This window comes from Ammospiza nelsoni, chromosome 16, assembly GCF_027579445.1.
Source record: "Ammospiza nelsoni isolate bAmmNel1 chromosome 16, bAmmNel1.pri, whole genome shotgun sequence".
Lineage (NCBI taxonomy): Eukaryota > Metazoa > Chordata > Aves > Passeriformes > Passerellidae > Ammospiza > Ammospiza nelsoni.
Window position 1 is genome coordinate 13,037,345 of NC_080648.1, and position 20,080 is coordinate 13,057,424.

The window sequence follows — 20,080 nt, forward strand, 5'->3', positions numbered from 1 at the left end:
TTCCTGCTCCACCAACATTACTGCTCCTCTGCAGTACCCTGCCTTCATGGGGGGCTGGATCACACCCTGGCTTTCCAGGGATACTGCACTGCTTTACCTTCTCACTGAATGAGGGCTCTCTTCTTCCTCTGCCTCTGGCATGTGAGGCCAGACTCAGTGTTACCCATTTCACAGGAGATCAGCACCTCCTGCCATCCTCTCCCTCCTTCACAGCCAGCAGGATGGGCTGTGGTGGGACCTGGTGCAGTCGCATAGTGTGGCCAAAAACTGTGGGAACCAGGTGTGGGATTGCTCAGAGGATTTCCTTGCATGACTTAAGCTTTGAATAATTTGGAATCTCATTGTATGAAACCAGCAATAGGCACAGAGGGGATTTTCCCCTCTTCCTCTCTCCCCAGGCTGTGTCTCATCCAGTTGCAATACCTGAGAACAGGGCTCAGCAGCAGTCATCATGTCCTGTAGAGCTGCTCCAGAGATATGGGAACAATCCTGGAGAGCTCAGCTGTTTGTCCAGTCCCAGCTCTCCACCTCCCAAGGCTGAAGGCTGGGTTTCTCCCTTCAGAGGGCAGGTGGGACAGAAGGGGCTCACATTGTTCTAAGGATTTAGGCCAGCATCCCATGTGCCTCTGTGGCTCCTCCTCTCCCGGGGCTGGCAGCAAAGAGGATCTTTAGTGGCTGACTCACAGCAGAGGTCGGCCCTCTCTGAACAGCAAACATGGGCTAGTGGGGTTTTCTGGATGTTGCAACCTGTGAAATCTGGCCTTGGCTTTGCCTGGAAGCGAGCCCTTGCCCCCGACATTGCTGGGCAATGTGCAAAGTGTAAATCCCAGGCTCTTCCCTGCAGTACCCCTGAAAGCTAAAGTGTGGATGGCCAGCATGGACCTGCCTCCAGCCCTTACCCTGCTCACAGCCTTGCTGATTTTTCCCCCTTCCTTTCCTAGCCTTCTTTGAAATGCTCACCTCCTTGTTGATCTCAGAGGTTAGGCATGAGATTTGTACTGATTGCTCTCAGATTGGGTGGGTTGGAGCCAGAGCAGGGAGCAGAGGTGTTTATGAACAGTGGTGTTATGAAGTCTATTTCCTCTGGAGACTGGGGTGCTGCAGGGATAGGGATGAAGCTGCTTTATGATTGAGTCCCAGAGGCCATGCTAGTGCTTCACAATATCCCATCACCCTCCTGGCATTGCCTTAGGATAGGCAGCTCTGTTGAACTCAGGCCAGTTTGTGGTTCTTTGTAGGTCAGACCCAACCCCAGCATGGGGCAGGTGCTGAAATAACCTGTGCTCAAATGCGGTATTGACTGTGCTGAGTATTTGCAGCAATTAAAATACCACCAGCTGTTTTCTGCTCCAGCTGAAACAGCAGGTGCTGCAGGAGATGGATTACTATGGCACTGGGGCAAGACAAAGGATTTTTGTCTGCAGGACTTTTCCAGAAGAGGGAGTTGTTCAAGGAGGAAGCCCCACCTCACTGTCCCTTCCTGTGCCCAGACATTGTGTGACTCTGCTATCTTGTCTGCATTGTAGGAGCAGCCTGCAGCAGGCACCAGGGAAATTCCTGCCCTTGGGAACAGTGTGCTTTGATCAGCCAGTCCTCCTGGTGGTGGCATCACCCTGAGCTGGGCTGGGGACTGGCCCTGAGGGACTGACTTGTGGTCCTGTGGCACATCCAGGCTGTGGGTGGTGATAGGCCCAGGCCATTGGTGTACAGCAATTGTGGTACAGCCAGAAAATTCACTGATAAATAGTGTATTTCCCAGGAGTGTTTACTCCTGAGAACATCCCCCATGTACAAACCCCTTGAGTGTGTTTTGGCACCAAGGATGAAGCAGATGATGGTTCACATATCATGGCCCTTTGCTAACACTGAGCAGGGTTCCCCCTGCTCTGGAGGAACAGGGCTCCACTGCCCCAAATCCAGCTCTGCCAGGGGTGATGGGCTGTCACCCAAGCATCACAGCTTCCTTGGGCTTTCGTCACTGCTGGGCCCTGTTCCCAGCTGCAGGAAGGTGCCCAGCTCTGCTCCCTGCAGTCTCTGTGCCACCCTCTTGTCCAGAAGGTTCTGCTGCAAAGCTCGGAGCTCAGTGCGGGGCCGCAGGAAGAGACGGGCAGATGAAGGTTGGGGTTACATCCTCCCTTCAAAACAACTTCTGCAGCTGCTCAGTCTTTGCAGCAGGTTCCTGGCCAAGCAGGTGATCTGTAGGCTGCTGCAGGTGTGGAGTATGTTGAGCCCCCAAGATGCTGTCTGGACAGGAATGCCCAATCCTATTTACAGAGACTAGACAAAGGAACCCAAATCTCTATGGGGAGGGTGAAAAAGCTTCAACCAGACTGTTTTTCATCAAGAAAGGTTATTTTGTTACAAGGGGATGTTTTACAGGAAGGCATCAAGGGAATTTTTAGTGGGATAATACCCAGCTGAGTCGTTTCAGCCTCCCTGGTTTGTCTCTACATGTTGCTGCTTCTTGACCTCAGCTGGTTTTGAAGTGTTGTAATAATATTGTGTTATTATTCCTAACACTGCTTTGATATTTTGAAGGTGAAGCTTTCCTCACCCAGCTGTTCTGAGGAAGACTAGGGTATTCACAACTTTTTGTTCTGACTTGGAAACAATTGAAAGTGCTGGAATTTCCCGCTTTTGGAAATTCCAGTTCTTTTCTCCCGAGTGTTGGGGGAAGTGCAAACAAACTGTTTGGGGGTGTAGCCTGTATGGCATGTGCCTTTCTACTGCTTCTTCAGCAGCTTGAAAGCACAGGAAACCGCGTGTGAGGACGGGTGGATGCCATCAAGTCTGATTTGTATCTCTGGTTTATGAAAGCATCATCCACACAACGGCATGAACCCTGCCGGGGATTTTCAGAGGCATGAAGTGAAGCCCTTGGTGAAGTCCCTGCACTGCTGCCAGCCCCACATGCATTTTCAGTCCCTGTCTCAGCAGAAGCTTGCTCAGAGAGGTTTTGTGGTGTCTTCAGGGCCCTCCCTGGAGCTGGGGCTGGGCTCTTACCCGAGTTTGCCTACGGGAGCAAGGAGACACCAGGGCTTCCCAGTCCCACCCAAACCCGCCCCAGTAAGTCAACTACTCTCGCCCCAGGGTCAGCAACAGTGAGGTTTTATTTATCAGATTTAAAATTGTCTTTTCCATCTGGGTAAATTCTTTGGTTTAGTGGCATGTTCAGGTATGAATTATTTTGCTTCAAGACAGACAATCTCCCTACCCAGACCCCTCTGCTCCCCTCCCCGAGACTCCCCCGCTTGCAATGTGGTGCTGCTTTCCAGCGCAAAGTGAGCTGTTCTCCGGAGGGGACTGAGTGTCCCCTGAAGCCCCTGAAGCTGCGGTGACATCAAGGCAGTGGCTGTGTGCTGGCTCAGACACAAAGGGCCCCAGGTGCCACCTAGTCCTCCCCACCACACAGGGCCAGCAGAGCCTTGCGGTAGTCGCCAGAGGTGTCCTTCTGCAAGAGGGAGAGCTGTGTCAGAGAACCAGCCCTGGGCAAGCCTGGTTCCAGGTGCTGGGCACAGCTCCATGTCCTGGACACCCTGCAGGCATCCCTGCAGCAGTGGAAGATGCCAGCACATACTCTCTAGGCCCAGACCAGCCAACTCTGGGGCTGCTGGGTGCAGGTTCCCCCTGCCCAGGTGATGCTCAGCCCTTGTGCCACTCATGGCTCAGGGCCAGAGCTCAGCCAGACAAGCTGATGTGCCAGGAAGGGATGTCCCTGTCCCCTCACCTCAATCATGTGGTGCAGTGATTTGTCAAACAGGTCTATGAACTCGCCCCGGATGTTGAACAGGTCAATCTCGCTCCGAGAAATCATGATCCGGGTCAGGGTCCTCTCATCTGTGCCGGCACCCTGCAAGGGAGAGCTTCAACAAAAAGCCCTGTAGGGACTGGGGCTCACAGGTGCTCCTGGCATCTCCAGCACAGTCCAAGCTGTGGCCCACAGGAAGGCCACAAAAATGAGTCTGGAACACCTCTCCTGTGAGGAAAGGCTGAGGGAACTGGAGTTGTTCAGCCTGAAGATGAGAATGCTCTGGAGAGACCTTTAAAAGGGGCTTTAGAAAGATGGGGACAAACTTTTTAGCAGTGAATGTAGTGATAGGAAAAGGGGTGATGGTTTTAAGTTAAAAGAGAAGATTCAGACTAGTTACAAGGAAGAAATTTTTTGCAGTGAGGGTGGTGAAACTGGCACAAGTTTCCCAGAAAGGTGGTGGGTCTCTCCTCTACAGAAACATTCAGGTTGGATGGGGCCTTAAATAGTCTTGAAGACTTCCCTGCTTATTGCAGGGAATTGGACTTGATGACACCTTTAAAGGTCCCTTCCAGCCCTAACTGTTCTGTGATCTCTCCTTGCACATATGCTGGACTTGCTGCCAGCAAGACATCAGCCTGACACATCTCCTGATACTCCCAGATGTTGGTTTGAGCCCAGTCCTCCCTACTCCCTCAGGGACAGCCAGAAGACAAACCCCATCCCTTCCATGGGGTTAAAGCACAGTCCCAAAGGAGCCCAGCCCAGCCCCACCAGGGTCTGTCCTCACCTTCATGGACTTGTAGAGCTTGTCAGCGAAGAAAGCTGGCTTGTTCTTCACACTCCGGACTGCAACACACAGAGGGGACAGAAAGAGCGTTCATGGCACCCAGGGGACACAGCACAGCAAGGAGCTGTGGCACCACTGTCTCAGCCACAAGCCCTCCTTGGTACAAGGGTGCAGGCCTGGCCCTCTCTAGGGACCCCGTAAGTGCCCCAACCCCATGCCCCAGTGGAGTCTCCATGGCCCAGCATGGAGATTCCCAGCAGGAATCTGGTGCCCCCCTGCCTTGGCAGTGCCAGCTGGAGGGGCTGCCTGCCCTTTGAGCCCTGTGCAGAGGCAGCACTGACCGATGGCCACGAAGGCGTCACGGACATCTCCCGACATCCGCTTCTTGATGGCGTGCTCCACGTCGTGGTTGGTCATCTTGATGAACTCCTGGAACACTGGCCATGGGGGAGAGGAAGGGGCCACTGCTGAGCTGCTCCAGCCCAGCCCTGGGCACCCCAGAGACTGGAGCCTCAGCTCTGGAGACTTCTGGACAAGGTGGGACCAGAGCAGGCTTGGGTGACTTCAACAGGCCACCTCAAATGCCAGGCCATACCATCTCTTCCCACTGCCTCATGCCCACCAGAGCTGGGGAGACAGGGCTCACCCTCAGCCTTGAGGGGACTCCCATCTCCCCATCTCCCAGCCAGCCCAATTCCAAGCACTGGTGTTGCAGCTGATGGAGAAGTGTGATCCTACCTCTGCGGAGGTGGGGGTAGCTGCGGGTGCAGAGGATGCTGAGGAATCGGGTCTCCAGGGAGTCGCTGGAGTCATTGCTGGACACATCAGCAAGTTTCTGGGAGAGAACAAAGAGTGAACATGGAGACATAATAAAGAGGGACACAGGTGTCAAAAAGCTCTTCCTGGGACAGCCAATCCTGACTGGAAACCCTTTTGTAAAGAGATTATGAGCAGGAAAATAGCTGAGGATTTTTCCTGCTAAAAAAGGCATTTCCTCTGCATGGATGTGAAGGTGCATACTCAGAGATTATCTCTAAGAAAAGATGTGTTCCAGTTTTTATGGAAAAAGCTCCGCAATGCTCATGGTTAAGACTTTTTTTGTCCTTTGTGGAGGATGTTTCAGGGGTGACCAACACCACCTGAAGAGGAAATTCAGGGCTGCCAGATACAGAAGCCACCCTGGGCTACAGCAGTGCTGCCCATGAATGAAATGGCTGCCATTCCTCTGTGGGCATCAGTGGGAGGCTGTGCTCATCTCATCCATTAGGCCATTGCAGGAGAAAGTCACCCCATCCCCAATGCCCACTTTTGGGGAGCCAGGGAAGGCAGCCCTGAGTCCCACACTGCCTGGAACACAGGTCCCACATGCAGGCAGCAGGCAGGCTTGGTCCCCAGGGGCAGGGCAGGTGCCTTTCTCCCTCTCCTGCCCCACACTGCAGGGAAGTGCCCTCATTGCAGGTCCCATCTGTCCCCTTGTCCCCTATCCTGATGCAGAAGTCCCAAGACAGTGAGCACAGCCCATGGGGTCAGAAAGGCCTGGCTTGTGGGGCTGCAATTCCCAGCCCCAGCCCTGCACCCCAGGGCTGCAGCATCCCTTCAAACGTGCAGAAGGGTGAGGAGCAAAAGGCAGGCACTCACCAGGGTCTCAGCAACAACCTGGTGGAGAGAGAGAGACAGGAAGACAACAGGGTCAGAAGGTGCTGCTCAACTTTTATAACTCGCTGACAGAGCAAGGGAAGTCTAGCAAAATCCCTTCAAACTACCTGTCCCCAGGTCTCCTGCTTCCCCATGAGCAGGACCTGTGTCCTCCTCCTCTACACCAGGACCTTGGGAGGGTGGTCTTTGCCAAACAAAGTGAATCCCCCAACCCTGGAGCTTGGGTGCCAGCCTGTTGCTCCTCTTGGAGCATCCTTGCCTGGCTTTAGGCTGGCTTCCACCAGCCCACCTCTGCCATTGGGATGAGGGGAAGGGCAGCTATGCTGACAGAACACAAGTGTGGTGCCAGGTCAGGTGCCACCTGGCTGGCTTGTCCTTGTGCATGTCATCCCTGGCTCTCTCTGTGCAGCAGGGGGAGGTGAGCAGCAGAACATGCAGCAGGGGTGCAGGCAGTGAATGGGCAGTGATATCTTAGGATTTTAGCTTTTGTATTTTTCACGTATTTGTAATCCTGCAGTGCCTTAGTGTATAACTCTAAACTCCATATAGAGTTAAACTCCATTATCTGCTGCTTTCCCATTTTAGTCAGACAAAACAATTCCTCTCTAGGCGTGGGAATCAAGGACACCTTATTGTCTCAGGCCCCACGAAATGTAAACAAAAGGGAGCTGAGGGGGAGCAAACTTGGGGTAAATGACTTCATTACCTGAAGCTGTAATTGGAATATTAACCCCTAATATGCAAATGGAGCAAACTTATAAAAGTATGAAAACCTTTGACCTGTCACCCACTTTGGGTGTAGCCCCAAAACGTACCTGAAGGCCCTTCAATAAACATAACTGCTTTTTATTCCCTTAATTTTGTCTGGCCTCTGTTTTTAGGTAGTCTCGAAAAGGCAGGAGCAGAAGTACAGGCAGAGAGGGTGGCAGGGTGCGGGCAGTGCATGGACAGAGGTACAGGCAGAGAGGGTGGCAGGGTGCAGGCAGTGCCAGGGCAGAAGTACAGGCAGAGTGTGACAGGGTGCAAGCAGTGCACAGACAGGGACACAGGCAGAGAGTGTGGCAGGGTGCAGGCAGTGCATGGATAGGGACACAGGCAGTACAGCATCCACTCCCTCTGCTGGTGGCAGCCCTGCTGGGAATGCTGTGCTGCTCTCCTGTGCATTGGAACATCCAGTGCTGGCACAGCACAGCCAAGCAAGATCTCAGGTTGGACCCTGCACAGATCTTCCCAGCCCCTTACAGAAAAGATGCAGCCCTGAGGAGCAGGGACTCAGGGGACACAGCCCGTGGGTCACAGGTCTCCTGGGACCAGGAGCTCAGCCAGGGAATGGCCCCCACACGTCCCTGCACTGCTTCTGGTTGCTCAGCCTTCTCCCTCCAGTTGTGTCTCACCACACCAGGAGAAGTGTGGAGCACCCCAGTGTGTCAGGGCTGCCCCCTGCACAACACACAGAGGTGGGTGGCTCCTACAGACCGGCCCAAAGCTGTGTTTGAAACTCAAATTTCAGCATCAGTGTGTGTTACTGAACCACAGAGTGGCAGCTCTGCAGCCTACAGGGGGGGAACTCCCTGGGGCTGCTTTCCCCATGCACGGAGCAGCAGAGCTTTAGGAATCAGGTATGGGAGCTTTACTTCCAAGGGTGTCATTTCACCTGGCATCTCCCCCTGCAGTTCACAGACACCCTGGCCCAGCAGCATTTGCTTCCCTGAGAATGTCAGTTCCAGACCAGGGCATGCAACATCCTCTCCTTTTTTTTAATGCAAAGCCCATGAGAGCACTGCCAGTATGGGTCTTACCTTGGCATCTTCGTGTGCCTGGGTGAGGTTTTCTGGTCCTTCGTCACGGTTGCCCTGCGGTTGGATACAAAAATGATGGAGATGGAGAGGGGACATCTCCTGGGAGAGCCCCACGTGAGGGGGTGGCAGACAGTCCAGCAGCACTGCCCAGCCAGGCAGGGATGCTGTGTCCCTCCAGCCACTCCTTCCAGACCCCCAGCACTGCCTGTGGCAGGGAAAGGAGAATTCCCAGTAAGAGCTGCTCTTACCAGAGCCAGGGAGACGAGAATCCTCTTGAAATGCCCCGATGTGTCAGAGCTCAGGTCATCTTCCAGGCTCTTGTGGTAGGCTGTGGAGAAGGGATGGCTGAGCCCTGCAGCTCAGATTCCCACCCACCAGTGCCTGTTGTCCCCATGATCTCCATGGGAAGCAGGGCTAAGCAGATGCTGAACTCAAACCCAGGGAAGAAGGGATCACCCCAGCAGCTCTAATGCCCTGAGCATAAGCACAGCTCTTCTCTAGGTACTCTGGAGGAAATAGGATCATTGTGAAAGAGCTCTCAGGGAAGGAGACATTGATGGCAGAGCTGGGACATGTCACCATGAGATGGAGAGAGGCGAGGACCAAGCCACAGACCCAACCCAGAGACAAAACTTTGCCTGGGCTCTGGAAGGACCTTGCACAGGGTGCTCTGTGCCCAGCACCTGGGTGCTCCCCTGTCCCTCCTGTGCCCTACCTTCCTGATAGGCCTCGTTGATAGCCCTGATCTCCTGGTTGTTCCGCGTGGCCATGATTTCGATGAGGACGCTCTCATCTGTGCCAGCCCCCTGGAAGAGAGAGCCATGGTGGGTGCTGCAGGTGCCAACACCAAATGGGGACAGGATGGCACTGCCCTGCAGTGCCAGGCAAGGAGGGGTCCAGAAACCATGTGGCAAAAGTCTATGCCCAGCAAATGGGCTGGTAGGAATCAACATGGAAAAGTGCAAGTACACTGCTGGTGGGGTACCAGCTGGTGTGACTGGTGGATAGCAGTGCATGTCACTGGTTTGTCCCTGCCCTGGCTCTCCACTAGCTGCCAGCTGGCTGAGCATGCTGGGCTGCAAAGAGGCATGCAAGTCTTGAGTGCAAACCAGGTCTTTGTTCTCATGCTGATATTTTCTTCTCCATAAGAGAGAGACCCTGGGGCACGTGAAGCTGTGGGCATTGACAACTCTGGCCCACCAGCAGTGTGACAATTACCTCCACAGCCTTCCTCAGCTGCTTGGCATCGTACTGAGCCGGTGTCAGCATCAGCCCGAGGATCAGCTTGGCCAAGCTGCCCGACAGCTCAGACTTCAGGTCTGCCAACAGGTCCTGCAAAAGCATTTGAGAGTTCAGTCCCCAGCTGCTTCTGCAGGGATGGACCAGTTGAGGCAACATGAGAGAAAAAAAGGGGAGGAGAGGTGAGGGATTAGAGACATGTGTGAAAACCCTTGGGGCAGTGTGAAGTCACATATTTGGGTGGCTCTGGGGAGATTCTGGCTCTGGAGTTCTCTGTGCAGAGCTGGGGATGGGACAAGGGAAGGGGAAAGGACACCCTCGCTTGGGCTGCTGTGACAACTGTTTTCCTTGGGGGAGCCATGCCAGGGCATGTGGGTGTGCCCCAGCTGCCCACTGCTCCCTGGGCAGGATTCCTTCCAGTGAGGGGCTGATCTCCCTGTGGGAGGGGGCAGGATGTGGGCAGGAGGAAGCAGGGTGGGATGGAGGCTGCAGTACCCTGCCATAATGAGCCTTGTAAGCCTTTATGATCTGTTGCCTCTGTGCGTTGCTCCTCTTGGTCACCACCTCTATGATGGCTCCTTCATCCGTGCCTGCAAGGACAGCAGAGCCACACCATGTCACTGACAGCAGAGCCACACTGTGTCACCCCTGATCACGGACACGTCACCACCCCCGCAAACTGGGTAGACAGGAAAGGGAGAACTCCCACAGTCTCTATTCCCCCTGGGGCGTCCATGCAGCCCTGTGTGGGCCAGGATGGATTCTGTGCCCCAGGAGCTGCTGAGGAGCAGCAGGAAGGGCCCAAAGTCACGGTCCCCACTTACCCAGGCCCTTCATGGCCTTCCTCAGCACCTGTGCATCACCATCATCATTGAAGTCTCCTGCAGGCTGCACGGTTCCTCGCAGCTGTGGGTGCAGAGAGGGGGCCATGGTCACCCTCAGGATGAGAGGGAGGGAGGAAGGGATGAAGGGATGGAGAGATGGAGAGAAGGAGAGATGGAGAGGAGGGAAGGTGCCACCCAGCAAGCTGAGGCCAAAGCAGGTTCTGTGTTAGTGCAAGCACCTGGGGATCAGTGAGGATCTCCCCACCACTGTCACCCCTTCCATTAAGGGGCAAACCATAGCCAGACCAGCAGAGTGCAGGAAGAGGACAGCAACAGACAGTCCCTGGAGCCTCAGTGTCCTACCCAGTGTTACACCTGCCTGCCCTAGCCTGGAACATCTCAGCCTGGGCTGGCCATGTCACTGAGAGAGAGAGGAGGAGTCACTAAAAGGTTGCCCACTCCTGCCCTATAGTTCTATCCTTCAGTGTCCCTATGCTCCAAACACATCTCCATCCTCAGAGTGTTCATGTAGGGCTCAGGGTGTATTTTCTGCACATCCCAGAGCACCCTTTTGTGGGAGTTTCAGCTGCAGGCAGGTTGCCACTCCCCATATGGAGCCATGCCCTGGCCAGCTCTGGGCTGCCCCAGGGGGCAGGAGTTCTTTGGTGGGCACTGGAGCCAGGGCTGCATGTGATGCATTGCAGAGACATGCAGGACCCACTGCCCCAAGGGAGGAAGGCCTCAGAGAGAGGAGGGGGTTAGTGGAGACCTTGGGGGGCAGCCAGCCCTGCCATGGTTCCATCCTGCCAACCTCATACCCCAAAACCAGAGAATGGCACCGAGAGAAGCCAGGGAGCGAGAGTCAGAGCAGAGGAGTGGGGCTGGCTGTGCCCCATGGCAGAGAGGAGCAGCCAGGGGTTCCCAAGCTGGCAGGCAGCACACAGGGGTGCAGGGGTGGGTGCTGACCTCTACTTTGACCGCACTAAGCTCCCACATCCGATAGGCCACCTGCGCCGCCTCGGGGAAGAACTCACCTGCAGCACTGCAACGGAGGGCAAGGACAGGGGACAGTGAGCCATGGGGGCCTGCACCTGCCAGCAGCCCCCCTCACCCTGTCCTGCTCCTCCACGAGGGGTGTTTTGTATCCACTGGGCACAGGGGCAGGAACCAGGTGCTTGCTGTGGGGCTGGATGAGTGGGAATGGGAGGAAATGTGTGGTGAATCCCAACCTCCCCCACTAGAGCATCCTCCCTCCAGGGAGGCTCTGCAGGGCTCCCATGTGCCAAAAAGGGACCATGACATTGTGGCTGGCCATGCACAGGGGCCACAGGGCCCCCTGTACCAAACCACAGTCACTGTGGGTGCTGCTGGTCCAGGTGCTCCACCAGGCTCTGACCCAGATGTTGTACCCAGCACCAAGGGAACAAAAAGGGACAAAGGGGGGTGACAGGTGGTCTTACTCATCATCCCCTCCACACAGCTTCAGCAGAGCCTTCTTGTACTCCCCAGACGTGTCCTCCTGGAAAAGCAGATGGAGACAGAGGACCATGCAGTAGGTAAAAACAAGGTAGTGCCATGGGATGGGCTCATGGAGAGGGATCTCCCTGAACCCAGCACAGCCCTCCCAGGGGTGCTGGCATCATGAGGGAGGCAGCACCAGCAGCTGCTTGGAGGGTGAGCAGGGACCCCCAGCACTTACCTTTATCATGTTGTAGAGAGATTTCTCATACTTGGTCCTGAACACCTCCCGGATGTCCAGCATGTCGATCTCGCTGCGCGACACCATGATGCGGATCAGAGTGTTGTCCCTGGTGCCCAGACCCTGCAATGGACCAGCCCCACATCAAGCCTGGGATGGCCCAGTAACTCTGCTCAGCCCATCACATGTGGGACCCTCTATCTGATTTCCAGCCAGCCCTTGCTCTGAAGGAATAACTCCTTTGGAGGGAAGCGCAGAGACCCCAGGTCACCTAAGTCCTGCCTTCATGGACCTGTGTCACCCTGCTCTCCAGCAGCACCCCATGGCAAGGGGACCCTGCAATGCTGGGGACCTGTAGATAAGGGGAAATACACTCACCTTCATGGCCTTGTAGAGCCTTTCAGCAAAATACTCTGCTTTGCTCCTGATGCACTTCACTGCAGGGAAATTGAGGTGTGGTGAGGGATGCCAGCAGCCAGCTTCACCAGTGCCCCCAACCTCTGAGCACCCACACCCCATGGGAACCACATCCAGCATCCCCACCCATCCTGAAGGAGCCTCCCTGAGCTCCCAGATACCAGGTACAGCCACAGCCCTGACCCTGCTGGCCCCTGTGCTGAGCCCTCCCAGCCCAGGAAGGGTAGTGCTGTGTTTCTGCAGGATCCCCATGTGGGGCTGGCTTACCCACAGCCAACATCAGCTTCTCAAAGTCACCAGAGAGCTCCCCCCGGATGCTCCTCTCAATGGGCTTCCCAGCAATCTTCAGATATTCATCAAAGACTGTGGGATGAGAGCAAGGAGATGCCTGGAGAAGCTGCCAAGGCACCTTCAGGCCACCCTGAGCTTGCAGGTGATGCTCACCCAGGCGGAGATGCTGCCTGCTCCTCCGGCCAAGGATGAAGATGAACTGGGCCTCATCTGTGCCCCATTTCAGCTCCCCAGCTTCCAGCAGGTCCTGGTGGGATGGGGAAGGTGGCACAGCCTGACTCAGGGTGCTCCTTTGGCACCCACCCACCTTTTGCAGCCTAAATCCAGATGTCCCAGTGCACCAGCCCCATCCCTGCCCAGATACCACCTATCAGAGCGACCCACCAAGGCTCACCTTGGCATCCTGCTCCACCAAGTCCTCGCTCACCACATCGTCCTCTTCCCTGGCACCCTGTGGGAGAGAGATGGGCTCAGCCCTGCAGGGTACAGGCACCCACCACCTGCAGATGCTGGACAGATGGACATACCTGAAGCAGAACAACAAGCATCTTCTTGAAGTGGCCTGATGTGTCTCCAACTATGTCAGCTTCCAGGTCTCTCCCATAGGCTGGTGGAAGAGGAAGGAAGAGGTCAGGCCTGGAGCCCTGGATCCCTTCACTTCTGCCCTTTTTGTGGCCCAAGGGGACAGAGGGCAGCCCCTTCCCTTTCTCAGCCCTCACCATCTTTGTAGGCAGCCACCAGGTCATGGATCTCCTGGTTGGTGCGGGAGGCCAGGATCTCAATGAGGCACTTCTCATCTGTGCCGACGCCCTGCAGGCACAGACACAGCCCCATGAGCCCTGGGCTGGCTGGGGTGCCCTCAGAGGGGCCCTGGGCAGCGTGCCCACCCCTGGGAGGGTGCCCACCCCTTCCTCACCGAGATGGCATCTTTGATCTCTTTGGCATCTCCATAGGCTGGGGGCCGCATCAGGCTCACGATCAGCCGCTCAAACTTCCCCGTCAGCTCGTACTTCAGGTCTGCAATCAGGTCCTGGAGGAGGGGGAGAAAGGAGCTGGGGGATCCTCTGCTCCACAGCATCTCTGAGTGGCTCCAGGGAGTGGTGGGTCCCTGCATGGGCTGGGGGGTGGCAGCCCTGGCCATTTGTGTTTGCAGTGGGGCCAAGGGCCAGGGAGTGTTCCTGGCCTTACCTTCCCATAGAGGGACTTGTAGGCCTGGCAGATCTCCACCCGCTGCTTGTTGCTCCTGGAGGTGATGAGGTCGAGAATGGCCTCCTTGTCACTGCCTGTGGGGAGAGCCAGGAGTCACCACAGCCAGCCTGCTGTGCCCAGAGCTGCTCTGGAGCTGGGGCTGGGAGGACAAGCAGAGCCAAGCTGACTCCAGGGAGGAGAGGAAACCAGGAGAGTCAGTCAGCTGAGAGGGGAAGGGATGCGGACACCCAGCCATGCAAGGGTCAACCAGGGAAAAAGGGACACCAAGGAAAAAGGGACACCAGGGGTAGCCCTGGGACAGTCTGAGGAGCATCCATACCAAATCCCTTCATGGCATTGTACAAGGCCTCTGCATCCTGGTTGGCATCAAAGCCCTGGAAATCCTTCACTGAGCCCCTGTAGACCTGTGGGAAAGGAGGGAGAAGGTACAAGAGGAAGGAGCAGCCTCAGTGGGATGGGGGAAGGAGAAATTGAAGCTGAGCAGGACTGAGGTCAGATCCTTTATGGCTCAGGTTGCCCAAAGCAAAGCTCAAGCTCAGACATAAACAATTGTTTTCCTCTGCAGTTGTTCCCTTTCTTGTTTACTCTCCCTACAGAGGGAATTAATTTTCCACTGCCTGTTGCAAGCAAGGAACCACTTTGGATGCTGAGGATGAGACAAAATTACAGGCAGAAATGGGCTGCTAAATGGAAAACTCTGGGAAGCACCAGAGCTGCCAACAGCGTGTCCTGCTCCAGCATGCACTGCCATGGGGCCCAGGCTGATCCAAGGGGCTGGAGCAGAGACCCTGGGTACTGGGAAAGGCTTTCCTGAGAGCCTGAGGGATCCTGGGGGTTGATATGAGCCACTTCTATCTGCTCTTCAGCCACTTCCAGACTGCCCAGGAATGACACCTCCAGAGAGCTCAGGAAAAAGGAGGGACTAAAATCCCCCTTCCCAGGTCAGCTTTGTTCAGGGAATTCACCCCACAGGAGCCTGAATGAGATCAGCACTACCCTGGGTGAAAGCAGAGGTGAAACCATCCTGGCCCCACGTGAGGAACTGGATACATCCCCACCAGAGGCACAGAGTGGGGAGAACTGAGCAGCAGCATTTCTTTAGCTGTCATGCTGACAAACAGGAGGGAGCTGAGCTGGGGCTGTCAGCTGTGTCAGCACTCAGGGAAACTGAGCATCCTCCCTTGGCTCTGCTGGCTCTGTGCACCTCCCTGGGCTCATCTGCTCAGGATCTGCTGCACGGCTTCCTGAAGATCTCAGGAGCTGCACAAAGGCCCAGGCCTGCTGCCAGCATGGACATCTAAAGCCAGCATATCCTCAGAGAAGATGGGCATCAATGTCCCTGACCCAGGAAGTGCCTCCAGGAATGAGCCCAAGGAGATGGACTCAGGGCAGCTCTCCTGGCTCCCATCCTAATGTCACAGCAGCTCTGCTGCACATCCCCCCAGCACCTTCACAAACAAACCAGCCTCTCTCCTCCTGTTCTCCAGAGAGAAGCTGGGCACATCCCACAGGCCCTCCTGGGAGGAGCTGCTGGCACTGGTGTCCCCAAGAGGAGATGTTGCCCTTCCAGGGAACCAGGCAGGCACGGGACAGATCGTATTGCAGGTGATTCATCAGGAGAGCTGCATTTAGCCCCACTTCCCAGCAGCTCCCAGACCCTCCTGGCTTGGCACAAGCTGCTCCCACACACATGCCTTACAGGCATGGAAATAAATTGCAAGGCAAAGGAGGTGCCTGGAGGCAGCAGGAGTGGACAAGGGTGGCTGGGGGGTATTGGAAAGTCAAGATATTTGCTTTGGTTAAATGGAGAAGAAGAGCAGGGCTATGTTCCTGCCTGCTGAGCCATCAAAGCATGAGCTGCCTGCCTTGCTGGAGCAAGGGAAACTGAGGCAGGAGCTCAGTGCTCTCTGCATCACCCCACACTCCCGGCATTCTGTGTGGGAATGAGCCCCAGGCAAGTGTGGGAACATCAGCTGGGATGGAAAGAGCATCCTGCTCACCGCATACTCCTCATACCCCCTTCCCCCTTTCCGTGCTGTTTCAGCTGCCAGGGGCCTCCTGCCTCCCCTCCTCCAGCCTCTGAGTCATCCTGGCCTGTCCAGGACCTCCCAGCTAAAAATAAGCCACACTGGGGCCAGGAGGGTGGAAGCGAAATTCCCAGCGTGGCTTTGCTCTCTCCCACCCCATGGCTGCTCGGGGTCCTGGGCTGCTGCAGGAAAATGCTGCATTGTGCCTCAGTTTCCCCACCCAGAGCAACCACTGCCTTAGCTGGGCAGGAAGCTTTGGGTAGTAAGGCGGGAGGGAATGATTGCTGGATTTCTCCAGGGGATGGGAAGCAGAGCCTGGCCCCAGCAGAGCAGAAGGAGGCTCTGGGCTGGACTCCTCCCCTGGCAGCAGGCAGGCTGCACCGAGCCAGCCACGCCTGCCCATCCAGGCAGGGCTTCCACCCACACCGAGATGTTTTCCTGGCTGCAGGGGAGCACCTGCTCACACAGCTGCCACACTGCACCAGCCTGGAGTGGGAAATAATCCAGGCTGGGAGAGGGGAAAGGCCCAAACAGGGCTGCATGCCTTGCAGCGTGCTCAGGCAGGAGTTTTGTCCATCAAATGCCCAAATCCCAAGTGCAACATCTCCTCTCCTCCCCTTCCCACGGCCCTGCTTCTCCTCCCCATCCCACTGTGGTCCCAAAAGGATTTTTGCTCCTTGCTGTCCTTGCTCCCCAGCCCAGCACTTTCCCCATCTGCATCACATCCAGACAGCACTGGCTGGAGAGGCAGGAATGTAAACAGGCTCTGGGCAGCACAGTGTCCATGCACATCACCCCATCCCTGCTGCTGCTGCTGGAGACACTGCCCCAGCCCTGGGGGCTGCCCTGGGCCCAGCCCTGCCCTGGGGAGGTCACCCTTACCTTTCCTTGGGGTGCCATGATTCAGAGCTGGAAACCACTGGCGTGAGGGCAGGGAGGAGCTGTGGAAGGGAACAGAGAGGTCAGTGTGAGCCAAGGCCCCTCTCTGCAGGCTGGGTGAGTCAAGGGAGGGTTTGCTCTCTCCTGGGGTGCTCTCTCACTGCCAGGTGCTGCAGGATGGATCAGGAAGAGGGGCTTTGCTGGCTTTGCACAGCCACACTGTGGTTACTGAGCCTTTGGTATCTGGCACTGAGGGCACCCCACAGGCCAGGGGCAGAGCAGAGCCTGCACAGTTTCCTGTCAGTACCAAGAGAAACCAGAGGAGAAAAATGTGCTGAATACGTGGAAACAGGCCGAGCATCCTCTGCAGGGCTGGGCTTCTCCCTGCACCCCTCAATGTCCCTCCTGCTCCCCTGCAGCCCCAAGCCCTGGGGCCATCCCAGCTTCAGCAGCTGCTGGGGACATTTCCTTGTCTCGTGTTGCTGGGCAGCCCCCACAACATCCCCAGAGCTGTTATCTGAGTTTCTGTGCAGCCATCAAGGCCACCACCGGTCCCACACATCCTTGGAGACCAGGAAACACCGCTGGGTTTCCAGGGTAACTCGCAGGTTGTTTTCTAACACCAGCACCATTTATAACTGCAGCCCACTGCGGTGTGGGCTTTCTCACCCTCCCAGAGAAAGTCCCCCAGCAGCGCCATTTGCTCCAGAAGAAGCTGGTAGAGGGAAAAAAACAGCTGGAAAATGGAGCCCGGCCATGAATGAACCGCTGAGCGTCAGCTGAGGCCCCGCCTGGCTCCTTCACCCTCCCTCTGAGACACGTTGCAGAAAAATGCAGAGCAGAGCAGAGCAGGGCCACCCCGGGGGATTTCTGACCCACAGGAGTTCGGTTTCATGCCATGGAGCGGGCAGGAGAAATCACATGAACTTCCCATGCCTTGGCTGCACATGCCTGCAAGGGGAGACCCAGCCCTGCCACCATCTGTGCAGCTGAGTGTCCCTGCCTGGGCACAGGGAGCTTCCAAAAGCACCCACAGGCTCCGTGCTTGAGGGGAGAGAGTTTTGCAGAAACGCGGAGCTGCTTTCACCTCCCCTTTCGCCTCCAGCCGGGGAGGGTGTGAGCCTCGCCCCTTCCCGTGGTGCGGGCCGGGGACAGCCCCACATGTCCCGCAGGCGGTGGGGCCGCACTGCGGATGCTGGGTGGGTGCCAAGGGGTCCCACCCCGCACAAGCAGCCTGGTAATGCCCCTCTGGAGCCTGTGAAACCTCCTGGGCATGGGGAAATCCCAGCATGGCACAGCCCCGCTCCCTCACTCCATGCATGTGGCAGCGGGGCTGAGAACACCCAGCTCATCTCGGCAGCGCTGGGGAATCGCCGACCACACCCAGTCCCCGACCTGTCCTTGTAGTGTCCCGTCCCTGTCCCCGCTGCTGGTGACACCTCCGCGGATCCCGGGAGAGCAGCCCGGGAAAATCCCCGCACAAACACAGCCCGTCCATCGGGCAGCATGGGGGTACACCTGCCCCCCACCCAACAACCGAGACATGTGGGTTATGGGGATCCCGTGGGAAGTCCTGAGTGATGCACACAGCCTCTGTGGAAGCTTGTTTTGCCAGCAGTGCACCCCTCCAGGCTCCCCAAAGCCCCCCCAGAGCTGTGATCTCAGGGCTGCACCCCAAGAGCCCGACTGGCTTAGGGGGCTCCCCCAGCATAGAGCCACAACACCCAGCGCCCCGCCACCCCCTGTCCTGGAGCAAAGGGAGCTCCCCCGGCTTATAAATACCGGACCATCCTCCCGACAGGGCTTCCCCAAAATGCCCTGCCCCACCCCACTGCCAAAAGCCTCCAGGCCTTGAGGAGCTCCGGGCCCCGGGGCTGCTGTGGGCTGCCTTTACCTGTGCACAGCTTGGTGGGTACCAAAGCGGGGGGAACCCTCCCCAGCCTGGATCCCGCTGGAAGGAGGGCAGGAGGGATGGGCGGTTCCGCAGCCGCCGCAGCACCAAAGCCCGGACGGACTGAGGCGCATCCCGGCCGGGACACACCCAGCGGGGCCCGCAGCCCCCACCTCAGAAAGCAGCACCGGCAGCGCAGCCCCCGCGGTTTGTCAGGAAGGAAAGATTTTTCATAAATATAAAAACCCCAGGGATTCCCCCTACAGCCACCCCTTGGATGGAGCCTCCCCTCGCGCAGCTCACCGCCCAGCCCAGCCAAGGCTTTCCACGACTTTCCTCCCCCCAGGCCATTGCGGTAAAAAGTGCCCGTCCCGGTCGGGCACCCCGCCCCGCACCCCCGCCCCGCAGCCGCGGTGCCCCGGCCCGGGCGGGCACTGACCGGCAGCGCGGAGCTCTCGCCGGGTGCGCTCGCAGGAGCCGCGGCCGCGCTCGGGCTGTGCGCGGGGCCGAGCGCTCGTCCTTGGCCAGCAGCTGTTTCCTCACGGCCACAGCGTCACCGCCCCCTGTCCCCGCCTGCCACGGCCACATCCCACCGCCGGTGCCGTGCCAGAGCTCAGCCCGCGGCGCGCAATGTCACCCCCGCAAAATCACCCGCAAAATCACCCGCAAAATCACCCGCAAAATCACCCGCGGGGCGGCGGCCCCCGGTGCCACCCGCAAAGTCGCCCTGCTGCGGGGAATGGGGGTCTCCTGGCACAGAGCCCCGCTGGTGTGTGCGGGGCGCTGTGCCAGCAGCGGTGGCTCGGTGCCACACGCACACTGCCAGGCAATGCCGGTGATTGCATTTCAGCGCAAGGAAATGTCACCCTCCTGTCCCCCCGGCTGTGGTTTCCTGCCAGGCGCAGGGTACCCCAGTGCCTCCCGGCCCTGCCGCCAGCCAGCCAGCTCGTCCCGCACCAAATCACCCCAAATCATCCCAAATCACCCCTTCCCTGCTCACCGCTGGGAAATGTCTGTCCCTGACTCTCTGCAGGAGTCTGAGGAGGGACAAACGGCCTGACCTTGGTCCCCCAGGACCCGTTTCAGGAGGGAGGTGCTGACCAAGGCTCTGCAATGAGCACCCACAGGACAGGACGCGGGCTGGAATGATGAGCTGGCTTTGCCCCCAATCTTCTCTTCCCGTGCTGCAGACAGGGATGAGATGCAGGCTGAGGCTCTCCAGGATGCTCCTGGCAGGCTGTACCGCTGCCTGCACTGCCCTGAGGCCGTTTCCTTCCCCGCCTCACCCACGTTTAACCTTCTTTGCCACCACCCAGCCAGTGGCAGGGCTGGAGGAGCTGACGGGGCGTCCCTGGAGCCACGGGCGGTGCTGTGTGACACCAGCCAGAGCAGAAAACCCCAAGGGACTCCTGGAAATGCTGAAGGCTGCTGGTGTGTAACCTTTCAGGCATCCCAGCCCTGGTGGTACCCACTGGCCTGGGCGTCTCTCAAGGCAGCTGAGCTGCTCAGCCCTGCCTGTGTGGGGCAGCACAGCCCCCAGGATGGCTGGCATGCAGCCACAGGGCTGTGCTCCCCTGGCAGCGTGAGACCCTCACGGCCTCCCAGCACTGG

The 20,080-nt window shown here is 57.4% G+C and overlaps 1 protein-coding gene across 4 annotated transcripts; it reads right to left on the bottom strand.

Moving 5' to 3' along the window:
* Nucleotides 1–3,109: 3,109 nt before the first annotated feature.
* On the bottom strand, nucleotides 3,110–19,488 carry ANXA6 (annexin A6). Of its 4 annotated transcripts, none has more exons than XM_059483473.1 (26): nucleotides 19,470–19,488; nucleotides 16,582–16,640; nucleotides 13,992–14,076; nucleotides 13,652–13,746; nucleotides 13,380–13,493; nucleotides 13,183–13,273; nucleotides 12,991–13,070; nucleotides 12,858–12,914; nucleotides 12,617–12,710; nucleotides 12,440–12,535; nucleotides 12,134–12,192; nucleotides 11,756–11,878; nucleotides 11,517–11,575; nucleotides 11,023–11,098; nucleotides 10,057–10,138; nucleotides 9,728–9,822; nucleotides 9,212–9,325; nucleotides 8,709–8,799; nucleotides 8,242–8,321; nucleotides 7,994–8,047; nucleotides 6,177–6,194; nucleotides 5,277–5,373; nucleotides 4,880–4,975; nucleotides 4,539–4,597; nucleotides 3,728–3,850; nucleotides 3,113–3,451 (listed from the first exon to the last, which is right to left on the bottom strand). In XM_059483473.1, exons 2-26 carry the CDS (start codon nucleotides 16,597–16,599, stop codon nucleotides 3,392–3,394), a joined length of 2,016 nt encoding a protein of 671 aa, XP_059339456.1. In that variant the 5' UTR covers nucleotides 16,600–16,640; nucleotides 19,470–19,488; the 3' UTR covers nucleotides 3,113–3,391. The 4 variants fall into 4 exon arrangements, with proteins under 4 accessions (XP_059339457.1, XP_059339456.1, XP_059339454.1 ...); XM_059483471.1 differs by lacking the exon at nucleotides 19,470–19,488 and adding an exon at nucleotides 18,909–19,035; XM_059483472.1 differs by lacking the exon at nucleotides 19,470–19,488 and adding an exon at nucleotides 18,473–18,542.
* Nucleotides 19,489–20,080: the final 592 nt, after the last annotated feature.

Excerpts from the sequence above, each read along its gene's own strand:
- ANXA6 (XM_059483473.1), bottom strand. Across the intron at positions 11,879-12,133 it reads GGCTCTACAAGGCCATGAAG|GGTCTGGGCACCAGGGACAA; the intron begins GTGAGTGTATTT and ends GGTCCATTGCAG. Across the intron at positions 9,326-9,727 it reads ACAAGGCTCATTATGGCAGG|GACCTGTTGGCAGACCTGAA; the intron begins GTACTGCAGCCT and ends ATGCTTTTGCAG.